At 40.2% G+C, this 17,164-nt stretch overlaps 1 protein-coding gene across 2 annotated transcripts; it reads right to left on the bottom strand.

Moving 5' to 3' along the window:
• LOC139442718 (DDB1- and CUL4-associated factor 5-like) lies at positions 1 to 13,174 on the bottom strand. 2 transcript variants are annotated; one of them, XM_071223597.1, is made up of 9 exons: positions 12,829 to 13,174; positions 11,430 to 11,573; positions 10,669 to 10,705; positions 10,184 to 10,323; positions 8,908 to 9,037; positions 7,019 to 7,232; positions 6,466 to 6,532; positions 3,706 to 3,824; positions 1 to 2,229 (listed from the first exon to the last, which is right to left on the bottom strand). In XM_071223597.1, exons 1-9 carry the CDS (start codon positions 13,052 to 13,054, stop codon positions 853 to 855), a joined length of 2,454 nt encoding a protein of 817 aa, XP_071079698.1. In that variant the 5' UTR covers positions 13,055 to 13,174; the 3' UTR covers positions 1 to 852. The 2 variants fall into 2 exon arrangements, with proteins under 2 accessions (XP_071079698.1, XP_071079699.1); XM_071223598.1 differs by lacking the exons at positions 10,669 to 10,705; positions 11,430 to 11,573; positions 12,829 to 13,174 and adding an exon at positions 10,787 to 11,062.
• Positions 13,175 to 17,164: the final 3,990 nt, after the last annotated feature.

Raw genomic sequence — 17,164 nt, 5'->3', positions numbered from 1 at the left:
GAAAAGGGAAGTCACTCTTACTTAAATACCTTTCCACATTCAATATCCTCAGCACAGTGGGCATGTTTTCTTGAGCATGTTAAGAGGACAACCGGATCATATTTATATGTAATGAAAATTTGGTTTTCAAAAAGCTGGAATGATTGTTTGAGAGAGAGCAACCAATCCTGGATTAAACTATCAATTTTTGCTATGTTTTTCGACACTTCATACTTTTTTGTATGGATTTCCCTTTCATTTCATTATAAACATCCTGCATCTTATGTTTTGGCAAACACACTGGAAGGCTGCAGTTAATTAGCTTTGACTTTCCCTGGTCTAATAACATAATTCTACCTTATTTAAGCATCCAGCATTTTGAGAGCAAATATTTCATTATGCTTAATCCTGAATTGGTTGTTCTCCCGAAAATACATATCAGGGTTTTGAAACCCGAAAAATTATGTTCCAAAAAGTTCTGGCCACTGAAAGGATATACATCATTATCATGATATTATGATATCAAAAAGAAAACATTTCTCAATTTGTTTTTGTTTATTTTGACCATCTTCTGTTTTAAATAAATAAACAGGAAATAAGTGAAGAGGCCTAAATTAAGGTTGTGTATCAACAATATTACATTTCTTACCTCATAATGCTGTGTAGGCTAGACAGGTAACCATGGTAACAGTGAAAACAAATGTGACCATACATGCATTTTACAACTAATTGTGTAATATCAGTCATCAAAATAATGCATTTAGTTTATGAGAAAAAAACAAACACAAAAAAATTACATAAACAAGCAACATTTCTTGCACTGTGTACTCAACTATCACATTGGTTTGACAGTCACTTGTGTATTACTAGGAATTAATCATCATCACTAGAAGGCTGACTACTGCTGTGCTTACGATAATATCGCCTGGCTCGTTCCAATCTATTCTTAAACCGCTTAAACTCATTCCAGAGCGGTTCCTTACTTTCTTCATTATCACAAGAATTAGACACATCAGCAGTTTCCTCCGAACAATTGGAACTTTTGCTTCTCAAGTTCTTCCTGGATTTCTCCTTGTTTTTTCCATTACAAGCGTCAGCTTCACACCTACTTGTCGATGGCACACAGTCATCCACATTATTCTGCAATTCCTTGTCTATCACATCGTCTGTATTTTTGGTACATCTTATGGAGTCCGATTGATGGTCAGCCTTTGGAAGTTCAGTATTGCTATTTTGAGACGAGGACTTCTCGGAGGCACACCCAAGCCGTGACCCATGGCCTGCATCGGTTTCGTGGAGGTAAGGCCCTAAACCAGGTCCTCCACAATCTTTGGTACAGGAAACAGTTTGCTCTGTGCTTTTTTTATCATGCACGTTAGATTCTGAAACTGAATTATCCATTTCTGTTGCACTGCTCTCACTGTCAATGTGGAGTCTTTTAGCCGACACACCAGTATCACTGCTCTCGGAGTCACTGTTCATTGCTCGGTTGCGTAACTCTCTCAACCGTTTCAGATGGCACCTTACTTTCTGCTTCTCTGGCAGTTTAGTACAGTCATTTATTACTGTGGAACTTTTAGACTTTTTAACAGTTGGTTCCTCATCGGAGGAGTCGGAGTCTGAAGTTGAGGTAGTCCGAGCACTCGACCTGGAAGTCCTCTCTTTTCCTGTCACAGTTTTTTGTTTTGTTTCTATAGCTTTCAGTACTTCTTTCCTATTTTGTGCAATAATTTCTGCTATGCTCCTCCGACTTCCTGATCTTTGGTCATTACTGTCTCTGGCATCTTCTGCACCGGAATTATTAGAATCTTGAGCATCAAGCAGACGTGTGTGTCCAGTACCTTCAGAAGTCTGAGCAGCCATGACACTTGCAAATGCTAAGGTAAATGGACTAAAGTCACTCTCTTCTCCCGAATTCACTGAACTCACCTCGTCCTGCCCTTCATGTTCACTAGCATCAACTTCAGATCGCGTCACCTGTACGATTCTCTCGTACAACTCTTCCTCATTACTAGAAAGGTCGTCTGATGACATGTCCATCTCACCCTGAACCAGACTGTCAAAGAAAGCCATCATGCGAGGATCTTCCTCTGTTGATTGGTGGCTGTAATCATGTGACATTATATGTCCGCTCCGCAGCACCAAGTTAATGTACTCTTCCGGGGTGAACACTGGCCTCTCACTCAGGTCAGATGTGTTGCTCCTCTCAAGGTCACCGCTACTATTGGGCATCGGGAAGGGATTCCACACCTTACAAAGATAAGGACAAGTAAGTAAGTAAATGTTGCATAATGAACTGTCAGCACTTTTTCACTTTGAAAACACAGAGGAATTTGGGAAATACTTTTCAGCAGACTGACATAAAACAAAGACGTTGGTATGTAGGCAGTGAGGCCTGAAGGCATGCAACATTGCAATAATGTAGAGTTTGAATGGTCATTCATGTTGTCATATCTGGACATTAGCTTCCAGTCACTTGTTACTAATCAGAGTCAAAATCCACTATGCATTTACATAGTGTTTCAGTACATATGCATTTACATAGTGTTTCAGTACATATGCATTTACATAGTGTTTCAGTACATATGCATTTACATAGTGTTTCAGTACATATGCATTTACATAGTGTTTCAGTACATATGCATTTACATAGTGTTTCAGTACATATGCATTTACATAGTGTTTCAGTACATATGCATTTACATATTGTTTCAGTACATGTGCATTTACATATTGTTTCAGTACATGTGCACTTACATAGTGTTTCAGTACATGTGCATTTACATAGTGTTTCAGTACATATGCATTTACATAGTGTTTCAGTACATATGCATTTACATAGTGTTTCAGTACATATGCATTTACATAGTGTTTCAGTACATATGCATTTACATAGTGTTTCAGTACATATGCATTTACATAGTGTTTCAGTACATATGCATTAACATAGTGTTTCAGTACATATGCATTTACATATTGTTTCAGTACATATGCATTTACATAGTGTTTCAGTACATATGCATTTACATAGTGTTTCAGTACATATTATGAGGGCTAGGATACAGCCTTCAACTTCTTAAATAGGCCTACAGTTCCACAAACATTAAAAATCAAGAATTTGGGGGAAGACTAACTTAAACATAACTAAATAATCACTTTGATAGAAAAATTATCTCAGAATACTTGGCATCGACTGAAATTGTGACACTTTTCTATGATAAATTCTAACAAGACACACATATCTTGAGATTTTATTTTAGTTTTGATTAACAGTCACCAGTAATAAGGACCTGTCAAACAAAAACATGTGGCCTCATAAGTCTGGAGTGGTTGACTAATTGCACTTGTAACGTTCAATGTCCCTGGGCAAGATGACCCATAGAGCAGTCATGTCACAATGTAACCCCCCTAACCCTCATGTTCCCCCTTACAATAACTGCAAGGTGCTGGGCATTTATTCTTCCATGAACTCAATATGGGGTGGCAAGGACAAGAACTCTCGTCTAAACAGTTTTATTCAGTTGTACAGAGGGTACTATCCTGAAAAGACTGTTGACAGAAATAGGGTTTGTATTTAATTTTTATCATTCGTTTACAGGATCTGAATTTGATATATACTTCTCAAAAGAAGTTGACAAACATATGTGTTTCGCCATCACCTTTTTAGTTAATTGTACACAATACCACTAGAATTGACAAACAGGTGACTTGAGCATGGCATCCTACCTTGACAATTTTCTCCACACCAGACGACAATACGAGACTGTCAGATGGGTTGTAGCGGACTTGGTTCACAATTGACCTGTGACCTTTCAGAACCATGTGAGCCTCCCTTGTGTACTGTCCTGGTAAAAACAAGGTAAGTCCAGATCATTGTACATTGTCTCAAATATCTACTGTTAAACTTGTAATGAAGGTCAAGACAAGTGAACACCTTCATGACAAGAGAACATCATACCCATTGAACACCTTCATGACATAGTGAACACCTTCATGACATAGTGAACACCTTCATGACAAGTGAACACCTTCATGACAAGTGAGAACCATGACAAGTGAACACCACTATTGTACACCCCTTATGTCAAGTGAACACCTTCATGACATAGAGAACACCTTCATTATGACAAGTGAACACCTTCATGACAAGTGAACACCATCACTATTGTACACCTTCATGACAAGTGTACACCTTCATGACAAGTGAACACCTTCATGACAAGTGAACACCATCACTATTGTACACCTTCATGACAAGTGTACACCTTCATGACAAGTGAACACCATCATGACAAGTGAACACCATCACTACTGGACACCTTCATGACAAGTGTACACCTTCATGACAAGTGAACACCTTCATGACAAGTGAACACCATCACTATTGTACACCTTCATGACAAGTGTACACCTTCATGACAAGTGAACACCTTCATGACAAGTGAACACCATCACTATTGTACACCTTCATGACAAGTGTACACCTTCATGACAAGTGAACACCATCATGACAAGTGAACACCATCACTACTGGACACCTTCATGACAAGTGAACACCTTCATGACATAGTGAGCACCTTTATGACAAGTGAACACCATCATGAGAAGTGAACACCTTCATGACAAGTGAACATCATCACCATTGAACACCTTCATGACATAGTGAACACCTTCATTATGACAAGTGAACACCTTCATGACAAGTGAACACCATCACTATTGTACACCTTCATGACAAGTGAACACCTTCATGACATAGTGAGCACCTTCATGACAAGTGAACACCATCATGACAAGTGAACACCATCATGACAAGTGAACACCATCACTTTTGTACACCTTCATGACAAGTGAACACCATCACTATTGTACACCTTCATGACAAGTGAACACCTTCATGACAAGTGAACACTTTCATTATGACAAGTGAACACCACTTTTGTACACCCTTAAGTCAAGTGAACACCTTCATGACAAGTGAACACCATCATGACAAGTGAACACCTTCATTATGACAAGTGAACACCACTATTGTACACCCCTTAAGTCAAGTGAACACCTTCATGACAAGTGAACACCTTCATTATGACAAGTGAACACCTTCATTGTGACAAGTGAACACCACTATCATACACCTTCATGACAAGTGAACATCTTCATGACAAGTGAACACCATCATGACAAGTGAACATCTTCATTATGACAAGTGAACACCACTATTGTACACCATGAGAAGTGAACACCTTCATGACAAGTGAACACCATCACTATTGTACACCTTCATCACAAGTGAACACAATGACAAGTGAACATCATCATGACAAGTAAACACAATAAGTGAACACCTTCATTACGACAAGTGAACACCTTCATTACGACAAGTGAACACCTACATGACAAGTGAGTGAGTATTGTTTTTACGCTGCTTTTAGCAATATCCCAGCAAAATCATGGCAGGGGACACCAGAAATGGGCTTCACACACTGTACCCATGTCGGATTTCGAACCCGGGTCTTCAGCATGATGAGCGAACGCTTTAACCACTAGTCTACCCATGACAAGTGAACACCATAAGTGAATATCTTTCTTATGTGAGTAAACACCATGACAGATGAACACCATGACAAGTGAACACCTTTGTTAAGATAACTGGACCCGTGAAAATCCAGGGTAGAATAGGTCTTCAGCAACCCATTCTTGCCGTAAAAGGCAACTATGCTTAAAGAAAGAGGCGACTAACGGGATCGGATGGTAATGCTCGCTGACTTGGTTCATGCATGTCATCGTATCCCAATTGTGTGGATCGATGCTCAGGATGTCAATCACTGGATTGTCTGGTCCAGATTCGATTATTTACAGACCACCTTCATATAGCTGGAATTTTGTTGAGAGTGGCATTAAACAACAAACAATAAGATAACTGACAAGTGAACACCTTCATTATGACATGTGAACACCATCATCACAACATGTGAACACCATTACAAGTGAACACCTTCATTATAACAAGTGAACACCTTCATGACAAGTGAACATCTTCATCATGACAGTGAACACCTTCATTATGATAACTGACAAGTGAATGCCTTCAGTAACTATAAACTATCAGTTTAAAAGATTGTTGGTTGGTTTGTTGTTTAACGCCGCACTCAGCAGTATTCCAGCTGTAAATAATCGAGTCTGGACCAGACAATCCAGTGATTGACATCATGAGCATCGATCCACGCAATTGGGATCAATGACATGCATCAACCAAGTCAGCGAGCCTGACCACCCAATCCCGTTAGTCGCCCTTTATGACAAGCATATTCACCTTTTACGGCAAGCATGGGTTGCTGAAGACCTATTCTACCCCGGAATCTTCACGGGTCCAGTTTAAAAGATTTAACAAAAATATTGGCATGACATTATGAACAATCATTGAATAAGAATATAAAATTTGTATAAAAATGTCCCCAATGACAAAATGCCAGAAGTTCGACCTACTGTGAGACAAGTCATCCGGTATCCTCCACATGTACAAGTTGAAGTCATCGGATCCAGACAGAATGTACTGAAACATAACAAGATGTCTACACGTTATGGATAATATATAAATTCTTTCTGCAGCTCATACCTGGAACTCATTGGAATACTGTACAAGATATTCATACTTTCTTAAAACACTACCAGCCAGGTTGCACTAATAAAGTTTGCTTTTTATATGAGGGTGCATATATTCTTCTTCTGCTCTATGCTCAGTGTATAAGATGGTATCTTGCATGGACATCAGGTGTAATAGCAGAGATTTATCATCATGTTCTCAGAGGCCAATAATGATCCCCATACAAATGGTGCAGCAAATTCCCAAACAGGAATATATAATTTCCCAATTTAGGTTGTCATAAATGCAACACATTTTCGCTTTACAAAGGTGACATGTATTTCAAGGCTTCTCCACTGACAAGACAACAAGTAAACAATAAATCAATTTCCATTTCAAAATCAGGCACAAGTTGCCATGGATACAGTTTTTGTTCCATGGTACACATTTGTTTACCTCATCGTTCTCGCCAGCAAATGAGCAGCTCTTCATGGTACAGGAGTTGTAGTAGCCTGAATGGTCAAACTCACACACCGGCTCGGGGCTGTGCGTCTGATATAGCACTGGCGGCAGACGGCGACGCAGCGCAATCACCTTGTCACCCAGGCGACTGATACGCACGCTCATACAGCTCTGTTGAACATAGCTCCCACCATAGCGTAAGCAGCAACTGCAGATAGAGGGGAAATATATTTAATAAGAATAAGCAAAAAAAATCCAATGTATATTCATAAATCAATTGGAACAATGTCTAGAACCAAGATCTCCAAGGTATATTCCTGTTAATTCTGGGTTAGAATGTCTTCAGCATTCCATGCTGGTCATTAGAAGAGGCTAAAAGGATCTGGTGGTCAAACTTGCTGACTTGGTTGATGCATGTCATTGTATTTCAATTGTGTAAATCGATGCTCATGATGTCAATCATTGGATTGTCTGGTCCAGAATCAATCATTTACAGAATACTATCATTTAGCCGAAAATGACTAGTGACATCAATTGAACGCCATAACGCACATACTGGGCAAAGTGAGATGTGCTCTGCATCACTGGACCCTATGGTGCTAGTCAGCGGGGCGATAGTGAAGGTGTGATCTTACTGGCCAGTAATTTGTTCTTGGCGATAACATCCTACATTAAGCCAAGATGTTCCTCCTATCATGGACCTCATCCAAACTTGATCTGAGTGATATCCAGAGCGTGTAGTTCACTGACACATGCTGCAGTGGTCAATCACAGTAGAAGGCAGTTTTCTGAGTAAGAGGTACCAATCCTACTGCCGTGATAGGTTCGTAGGGAGAAACGAGAAAGTGGCATAGAACCAGACCAAAATCCTAAGCTGGGGGGCAAAACTTCAGTCACTGATCAACCTTACAGTAACCCCGTAGTATAGCTTAGAGTTCCAAAGCAGTGGCGATATGGGTAGATCTGGAGGCGCCAAGGACTGAGTTCACTGAGACATAACTGGCAATGCTTCCTCTTCCGTGAGTAGACTAAGAAGTCTGCTATGAACTGAGTCGTTACCAAAGCAGGATCCATACCATCGAGGCGGCAATAACTCTTGAAATATGACCATTTCTGGTCATGCGTAGAGCGCCAGACGTAGAGTGCTGGGGAGGCACTCCAGATGGGCATACTCCAGGGGATGCAAGGTGGAGCTTGCCAATAAGTGGCAGACGACAGAAGCTATGGTGACGTCGCTGCCGAAGAGGCACATGTTATCCCAGGTGCCATCGTAGTACTCGATGTACAGGTGGCGGAGCAGGCTGATAGACAGGGTGATGACCGAGGTGTGAGGCCCTCCGCCTATGAGGTTGGTGTAAGAGCGACGAACTGGGAGTGGTAACCCAAAGGGCAGACCCACCAGATGACGTGCCCGCACCCGCAGGGGGCTCCAGAGGGGGGACTTGGAACCTAATGCAGGAGGAGTTGTTGATGAGCCCTTTTGCATAGTTTGGCTAGGTCATGGATGGAACAAGCCACGTATTGGAGAATGTGCAAAGAACACAAAGTAAGGAAGGTAACTAGCCGTTCATATATTTATTGATAAAATACAACCAGGGACCATGAATAATGTTCCACAACCAACATAAATAGATCAGCAAACCCAAATGACCAATACGGGCGATGAAGAAAACAGTGACAATTAATACAAGAGCATGCTGGGAGTGAGGAGGTCAGAGGGCGTGTTCGGGTGATTGTTTTACATTGTTCTACACTGTCATATGATCGATGCAAGAAGGAACATTGCATACTGTTGTGGAGGGATAAGTTAAAAAATACCACAAGAATCCCTAACAAAAGATGACAAATTAACAATTGACTAGCAGATAGTATCCCTGACTTACGTTTTGGGTTTGCGTATATCCCACAATCCAACCCCCTCCCTGGCGTTAGCTGTGGCCAAGAGACGGGGCTCAATGGGGTTGTACATGACTGCATGCATTGATGATGTGTAGTTCGCCAAGCAGAATGGATCTGAAATGGGATGACAGAATTGCAAGTCTTACACATAAAATTAATATCAGAAAAATCTTTTCCCATTCATTCAGAAAATGTCCAGTAACACCATCTGATTAACTGGCAATAAAATGAGAGGCGATAGTGATGTGTTATTGGCTGAACGATGTTACTAATTTTGAATTTTGTCTAGTGTTTTGTGTGCTGACGGTTAAATAAGCAGTCTGTGAAGTTATTATCCTTGACATGCTAATTTATGAGAATTGACTTCAACATTGTTTTGATGAAAAGCATCCTAACGCAAATCAGCATGCCCTACAGAAATGAGCTCCAGTTTGTACAGTACTGGTGCCAGGACAAGTTTAATTCCACAATGCACAAAGTTATCTTGTAAAATTATGTATTCACAACTTCCAAAGTGCACAAACTGGATGTGGCCACTCCAGTCAAGCATACCCTGCCAAGCTAGGGTACAGTTGTATACATCTAAGAAGGCTACACTTCAGTAAACTGTTGGGAACATTTCTGTAGCTCAGTATACGATACCTTCAGGGATTCGACTAGCAAAGAACTTAGTCCAGCCCTGCACATCAGCCATCATAATGTGTATTGACTCGGAATAGCTATGCAGAGCTCCAGATAAGCTTTTGGTGTTGTGGGTATTTTACCCATGCATTTTGAAATCATTGGGTATCAGTAATTCTATCTGGGTATTCAAATTTCTGTTGCCCATTAGCTTTTACACATGTGGGTATTTAAATTAAATATTTAAAAACAATATTCATCTAGTCCCTCCAAACTGGTGTTGTGTGGGTTCAAGAGCTTTATAGGACCCAAAAATACTACGATACTTCACCAAGAAAGTGTGATGGCAATTGATCATGATGTAACTGTCATCGTGGAGTTTGGCAAGGTTGACGGAATAATTTCAAAATAAGTTGCTGATTTGCTAATTGAATTTGCAGGGTTACTTCACAATATTTTCATGATACGCACAAGTTTTATTTTTGAAGCGTATCTGTCATCTTCGTTGCGTTGATACGCTTGGATTTTATTTTACTGCGTATTTCTGCATTTCTGATGTGTATTTCACGCAGATACGCAGCTTATCTGGAGCTCTGGCTATGGCCATGTCTAATCATTAAGTTGAAGATCTCGCCTCACCTGTAGATGCTGGCTCTCTGATGTCATAGATGAGAACACGGCCGTCATCACAAGCACTGGCGAACACGTTGACATTGTTGGGATCTATCGACAGTCCATAGACAGCATCTTCATGGCGGAACACATCCACTGTCTCGCCTCTGTAAACAGGAAGATGCAACACCAGGTAACTCACCTTGTCTGGGCATCTTTTAGATAACATTTGCCATGTTTGCTGCATGAACAAAAAGTAATTTCATTTCATGTGAAAATAAATATTCTGACCTCACAATTTATTAAACGTCATTGTTATTTCAACCTTTAGAATACCATTTCTGTGAAACAATGGGACGAGGAAGGCCAAAGATCAGTTATTTCACAACTCGGTGCATCTGTTTTGATTGGTACTGTAGAGAGGTTCAACAGATGGACCATGTTCCTTGGCAGTGATACAATACATATTACCTGAGTACAATGTACCACAACATAGAGGCGTTGTCACTTACGTCACAATGTCATGGACAATCACCTGTTCATCGTTACCTGCAAATAGCAACACTCATTGTCATGGTTTTAATCTGTCTTTCATCAAAGAGCAAGGATTTCAGAGAAAAACAATAATACCTTAAATAGGTCTGCATTCTTGTATTGTTTTTGTTAGTCTGTTTGTTGTTTAACCCCGTATTCAGCAACATTCCAGCTATTGTGTTGTATCAAGGCAATAAATATAGTGAATAGTGGACAGAAGCCTCAGTGAAATGTTGCATAGAGCGGAGCAAACTCGGGGCCCAACTCTGCACAGTGAGATCTGGAGCTATAAAACAAAAGGTCAAATCAAACGACCAAAATTTATAGAGTGTGTTGGGTTTAACGCCGCTTTGACCACTATTCCAGTTATATCACGGCGTGTCACCATTATCATGATTATGTAGGAGGAAAGCCCGAACTGATGCAGGTATCAGACGTTTACTGCTTGGGTGAAACCCACGAGCACGGGTATGGTGCTGACAAACCTGGAAACATAATTATGGCGAACAGGGATTTGAACCAAAAATCGTGAGTTTCTGGTGTGCCCAGGGGATGCAACTCTGCACAGTGAATTGCTTCGCCTTAGACAACTAGGCCACCCAAGGCCCCCAAATATTTGAACAGTACGACAGGAAACATTAAGCATGACATCATTCGATTGAGAAACGAGTAAGTATCTTTGAAAAATATTCAAGAAATTAAAAGAAGTAATCCACTTGTAATAAAGTTTGTGACTTGCCTCCGGAGAAGACTTTCTTGTTGTCCTGGTCGAAGGCGAGACAGAAGATGTTGCTGATGTGTTCTCCCTTCATGGAGGCGGGTTCCCCGATGTCCCACAGGGCCCGCTGGACGTTCCACAGCAACACCCGCCGATCATCCCCCCCTGAAACAGTGGCAGGACAGTGAGTGAGTGATTATGGTTTTTCGACGCTTTTAGCAATATTCCAGCAATAATACAGCGGGGGACACCAGAAATGGGCTTCACACATTGTACCCATGTCGAGAATTGAACCCGTGTCTTCAGCGTGACGAGCGAACGCTTTAACCACTAGGCTACCCGACCACAAGTGTTAGGACAGACTCATCAAAGTTTCAGTTGGCTGTGGGTCATTTCATAAAATTTCTATTTGACAGATGATTTGTATAGTTGTCAGACTTTTGATAAGACTTTCATAATTTCATAAATAAAATGTAAATAGTAAGGATTAGTCCTCCTTACAGTATCTATAAACTAAAACAATGCATAGCCATCAAAAATCATAATTGAAATTCTGAGCAGTGCATTTTTGGGGGAAATGCTGTCAAGAGCCCTAGTGACTTACACAAGCACATTTCTTATCGGACGTTCATTGGCCAGATTATATATATTCATTTATTTGTTGTTTTGACATTTTTCTGGGACACTAGACTGCTGGGATAAAAAAGAAAAAAGTCAATGAAGGGATATTAGCCATTTTGAACTGATTTCTAGACATGGTGGAGGCACAAAAGCACACCAAAACGATGTGGCTGCACATACAACATGTACAACATGTGCACACATTATTATGCCATTTTAAAAACAAAATGTCAAATTCGTAACAACAAAATATTAACCCAAATTGTACATTTCGTACACCCCCCAAGTACCCCCACTCAAAAAGACATATATAGATGTATGTACGTCTTTGCCCCAATCCAACACACCTGACCAACTCTAACATGTGTTGTTGTCTTCAAAGAAGACTTCAAAGGGTATCTGTAAAGAAAGTGATTTTACCAACAGAAATTAGTAGATTTTGGTTTCCCATGAATAAAAGAAAGAAATTCCAAAATCGTAGTTTAGCACAAAATTAATACTGTTAGGTGCATTATCACACGTGTTACATCACAGTAAAATGACGTCATATCAGTGAGACGTCATGCACATTCAGGTGATTACTTTATGAAGAATCGAGAACATGCGTTGTGGCATTATGTTTTCCAACAAACATGTTGATTGACATTGTCCATCAAAATGTCACGATGACATTTTCGTCACTTATCGCAACTGCGACGACCTCTGGACTAAAACATGACTTGGACAGGTGCCCGATTTCATTTCGTGCGTCTGTCCCGTTACATTTTACGGAGATATGATGCTTTTTAAGGTTGACTACCTGATGTAATCCACTCCCCTCCTCCGTGAGAGAACTCGATTGCGTTAACACAACCATAATGTGCTTTGAGATCGCGTCGATATAGATTATTAGCTACCGAGATTCTCTTTCTCAGGAGCGAATGCCCCAGCTGAGAGTCATCGGGACCTAGCTCTCTTCGGCACAAAAATGGCAAGGGATTGGTGGAGTTTTTCCATCTTCCTTTGAGCGTATGGGTCTCTGCCATTATTCAACAGACATCGGGCCTTGTTGTCAGCTAGTTGAGATTCATACGAAGGTTACTTCACATTTTGACAGCTGTTTTTGCTCTCCACGGTGTCCTGCGTTTCGATGCATAATGGCCTCCACATTGAGATTCGTTCGGTAATCATCGACATCTTCCGGTACATGTCGGGCCACTCGGTCAACCATGCATGCATTGTTCAACACCTCGGAGGTTAAGTTTGTAATCCTAGATGTGAATGAATACCGTTAAAGCCGCACCAGCAACGTTGCAGTTTTATCGCTACGATCGGAACGGTTTGCCAACATCTGAAACACTAAAATTTGGATTAACATATTCAAGACAAAATCGCATTTTTAAGTTTTTATTATGTAATATGTGCCTTTTTTCATATTGATTTTATATTTTTCCCGTGGGCAAATTATAACCCTAGTAATGGGTCACGTGACTATTTCAGACGGGGGCTATCAGAAAGATGAGCGGACTGATTATAGTGACATAGCATATCTAAGGTCATAAGGGGCGGTCGGGTAGCTTAGTGGTTAAAGTGTTCGCTCGTCACGCCGAAGACCCGTGTTCGATTCCCGACATGGGTACAATGTGTGATATTGCTGGAATATTGCCAAAAGCGGCGTAAAACAATACTCACTCACTCACTCTAAGGTCCTAATTATTGTTGTGCAACGTAAACACAGGTGTTAAAGTGACAATGCGTCTCGACACGTGTGAGATTATTTGACGATATTCACTTGATTTTTACCTTGTTTCTCAGTCAATATCAAGAAATGTTACAAATACTTCAAATAACGTAACTCCTATAATTTGCGTAACGATCAAATATTAAATATGTATACATGAAGTTGTTTCGAAAAGGGAATTGAATGTCCATGCTCATTTAACAGATATGGCCGTAGGGACAGTGTCTATATATATTTCATCGTTACGGTAACTTCATATGGCAACTGTCGCCTGTTACGGAACAATTGGTGAAACCATTATTTATCATGTTTCGACAGCAGGTGGAAGCTTCTTAGGGTTCACACTGCATTTGTCTGTATATATTACACACTGCAATATCAGCCAAGGACGGGCTGCTCCAATTGTTTTCATGCAGGGATTCGAACCCGGGACTGGCGGCTTTGTCTTTCCATTGTTTACAGCAGTGGATGCATTAGTCTTGAAGTGTGTAAATACAACTTGAGATTGAGGCGATTGTGTCAAACAAAGAATTTACTTCGCCATAACGCGGTACTGATGGTGCCCTTCTTCTAAGATATCATCGTTGTCCTCACTTCGTACGATGTATTTACGGATTTGACCATAACATTTGCATATAAAGGTCCTCTTGAATATTTCGTAATTAAATACTATATTGTTGGTTGTTATTATCATTAAACCATCCCTTTTATAACATTTGGGGTAAAAACACCATATTAATTTGTCTAAAGAAGTTTTGAATATTTTGTTGTCCAAGATACCACATTTTGCAGTGCAAAGTTGCATCCCTAAGGCTTGTCAGTACGTTATGAGTCTGGGTTCGAATTCTAGGTTGACCCTGTTTATAATTATGTCTCCCCCGGGGTTTCCTCCCACATGAAGCTGACACCCCGTCACGTAACTGAAAAACTGTTCAAAGCAGCGTCAAACTCCACGCACTCACCGGATTCATTTTGTCGCAATATATTTCATGCATGCATCTGCATTCGTGCTATTCCACAGCCGTTACGCAATGTGTCTCTCAGTCAAGGAAAAAGTTTAAGGGAAATCATCTGTGGTGGATCCTGGCAGTTTGGGTTAAACTTCTTATTAAAGAAATGCTCTTCGACCCTACCCCCAATCAACGTCAGACATATATATAGGAAAGGGACCGATTATTTATTCATAGGTTGGGTGGGTGCGTCAGAGGGAATCCGGGGAAGGTCAACCAAACATATGACTGTCTCTTAGGAAAGTCCTTAAAAAATACACATTATCATAATAAAATATAAAGTGCTTTTGCATTCTGCCTTATCTGCGAGGGTCATGAAAAACGTGGACAAGGACATGAGGAGGGTCATCCAAACATATGACAAGCATTAGGGAATGGAAATTATTTTCACTACATTAGTCCATCAAAAACCTCTGGGGTAGAATAGGTCTGCTGTGTGGAGAATAGAACCTGGGTATCCAGCGTTACCAGCGATCGCACTAACTACTATACAATCCCACACACTGGATAAATGGAACCTGGACACAGCGTTAGATTCAAATCTGAACAAAAACACTGAAACAGTTAAAATGAGCTATACAAGTTCGTCAATCGGGTGTATTCATCAACCGGGTTTCGATTTGATCAAACGATAACGATCAATCGTTATCACTAAACTAACGTAGATATACTAGAAACACTGGTATGGTTATTCGTCTCTCTTAGCAAAAGTATTCCAGCCATATCACGGAGGGTTATACGCCAAGAATAGGCTTCACACAGAGTATATATAGCCATGTTGAGAATCGAATGCCCATCTTTATTCACTGGACTCTCCACCGAACTCACTACTCCAAAAAGCAAGCGGTGTGTACGGAGTTTAGAGGCACACACATTCTTGGGTACAGCGGGATGAACATGTTCAGAAACGGAACACTATTAATAAATGCGCCAGCTTCTATTGTTTCATAAATACCCTACTTCAATGAGTAAATTCTGTTTAAGGATGTGTCGGCAATATTGCGGTACACCAAGGTAGCATGTACGTTTGTAATCGTGTGTAGGCAAGTACATGGTTGCATGAGACGGCAACTTATAACCTCTGTGTCGTGGATTCCAATTTTTGACATGAATTTGTTACATGATGTCCATTCTGCCGTGGAATGTCAGCATGGGCCACACGTGCACATGATTTAATCGAAGTATCCCTTTCTGTGATTTGCGTTATATTGTGGTTCATTGCTAACGTTCGTAATTGTGAACAAATAGTCTTTTATTATTGGCACCATAAACCAGAAGGGACGAGCTACACGTGTATAGGACGCCAAGTCACTGGCTTCACGTTGTGGAGATTCAGGGAACAATGAGATATTTATCATCGCCTGTAAGTGTAAGTACAACAGCTCAACATAGTCACAATGTTACAGTTACATAATATATGAGTAGTCTGGGAGCTGATTCCATTCTGCCTGAATGTAGGCTGTTTAAGACAGTGGTAGGTCATGTATTACTATTAACAGAAACCATTATATCACCCTTATAGCTGTCTCTAAATATGTCTTCGATGGGCCATGTATTTGTCGCTCATGTATGATTTTATGAATGCTTCTCGTATACTGTAAGGTATCTGTAAGATAATGTTAGGTTATTCCACTGCCTTCGTAGTGTAGAGAGTATTTGGAACAGTTAAATCACTTTATCAGGCATGTCGTAGGATATCCCCTTTGTTCATGCTGTCTTTCTTTTTGTTTTTAACAAAATACATCATTAATACTAATTATTCATCTAGGCTTTGGAAGTATACATACTGTCATCTCAATGTAAAAGCTAGGTTGCTTGTAGATAACCATGCTAAATAGAATTTAGAACTCCATAACATGAAATACACTCTCTATAAAGTTTTCCCCACAAACATATTGCCACACATACATGGAATCTGAGTGGGTTGGATCGCTGACTTTGTGTGCTGGTGATTAGGTGCCTCACTCTGGCAGTGTGGGTTTTAATCCCGGACGGGACTCAACCCCAAAAAGTATGAGAATCTGTACATTACTAAAAAAGTGTCATCCCAAATATAACATTTGTGACATTTGATCACTTTCTAAATGGCATTGTGTTCATGTACATATGCTTATTTCAAAATGCCTACCCACAATGATAAAATAAGTAGTACTTTCCTGTAAATATTACCAGCCACAGTGATACTGTTAAATAAGCTGTTTCAATCAGAGGTGGTTATTGTGATTTAAAACCTCTGCTTAACCAATCAGATTCAATCATTTTCCAAATTCCTGGTAGTATTTTCCTTTGAAATAACAACACAGAAACCACTTCAAACAACAATAAGATATTATAATGACACAAAATACACAATTTCTGCTAAAATTCACCACTTATAATTGCAAATCAGTATCAGCAGAAAGGGA

Source organism: Haliotis cracherodii, unplaced genomic scaffold (assembly GCF_022045235.1).
Source record: "Haliotis cracherodii isolate W230 unplaced genomic scaffold, xgHalCrac1.p SCAF_5, whole genome shotgun sequence".
Classification (NCBI taxonomy): Eukaryota; Metazoa; Mollusca; class Gastropoda; order Lepetellida; family Haliotidae; genus Haliotis; species Haliotis cracherodii.
This window is presented reverse-complemented; position numbering and strand designations above follow the sequence as displayed.

What these genes read in the sequence shown, in the direction of transcription:
- LOC139442718 (XM_071223597.1), bottom strand. Translation starts at nt 13,054, where the DNA reads ATGGCAGAGACCCATACGCTCAAAGGAAGATGGAAAAACTCCACCAAT. An exon ending in CAAGAAAGTCTTCTCCGGAG is followed by an intron (nt 10,706 to 11,429) that starts GCAAGTCACAAA and finishes TGCTATTTGCAG; the next exon opens with GTAACGATGAACAGGTGATT. An exon ending in ACCGGATGACTTGTCTCACA is followed by an intron (nt 3,825 to 6,465) that starts GTAGGTCGAACT and finishes TGTTTTTACCAG; the next exon opens with GACAGTACACAAGGGAGGCT.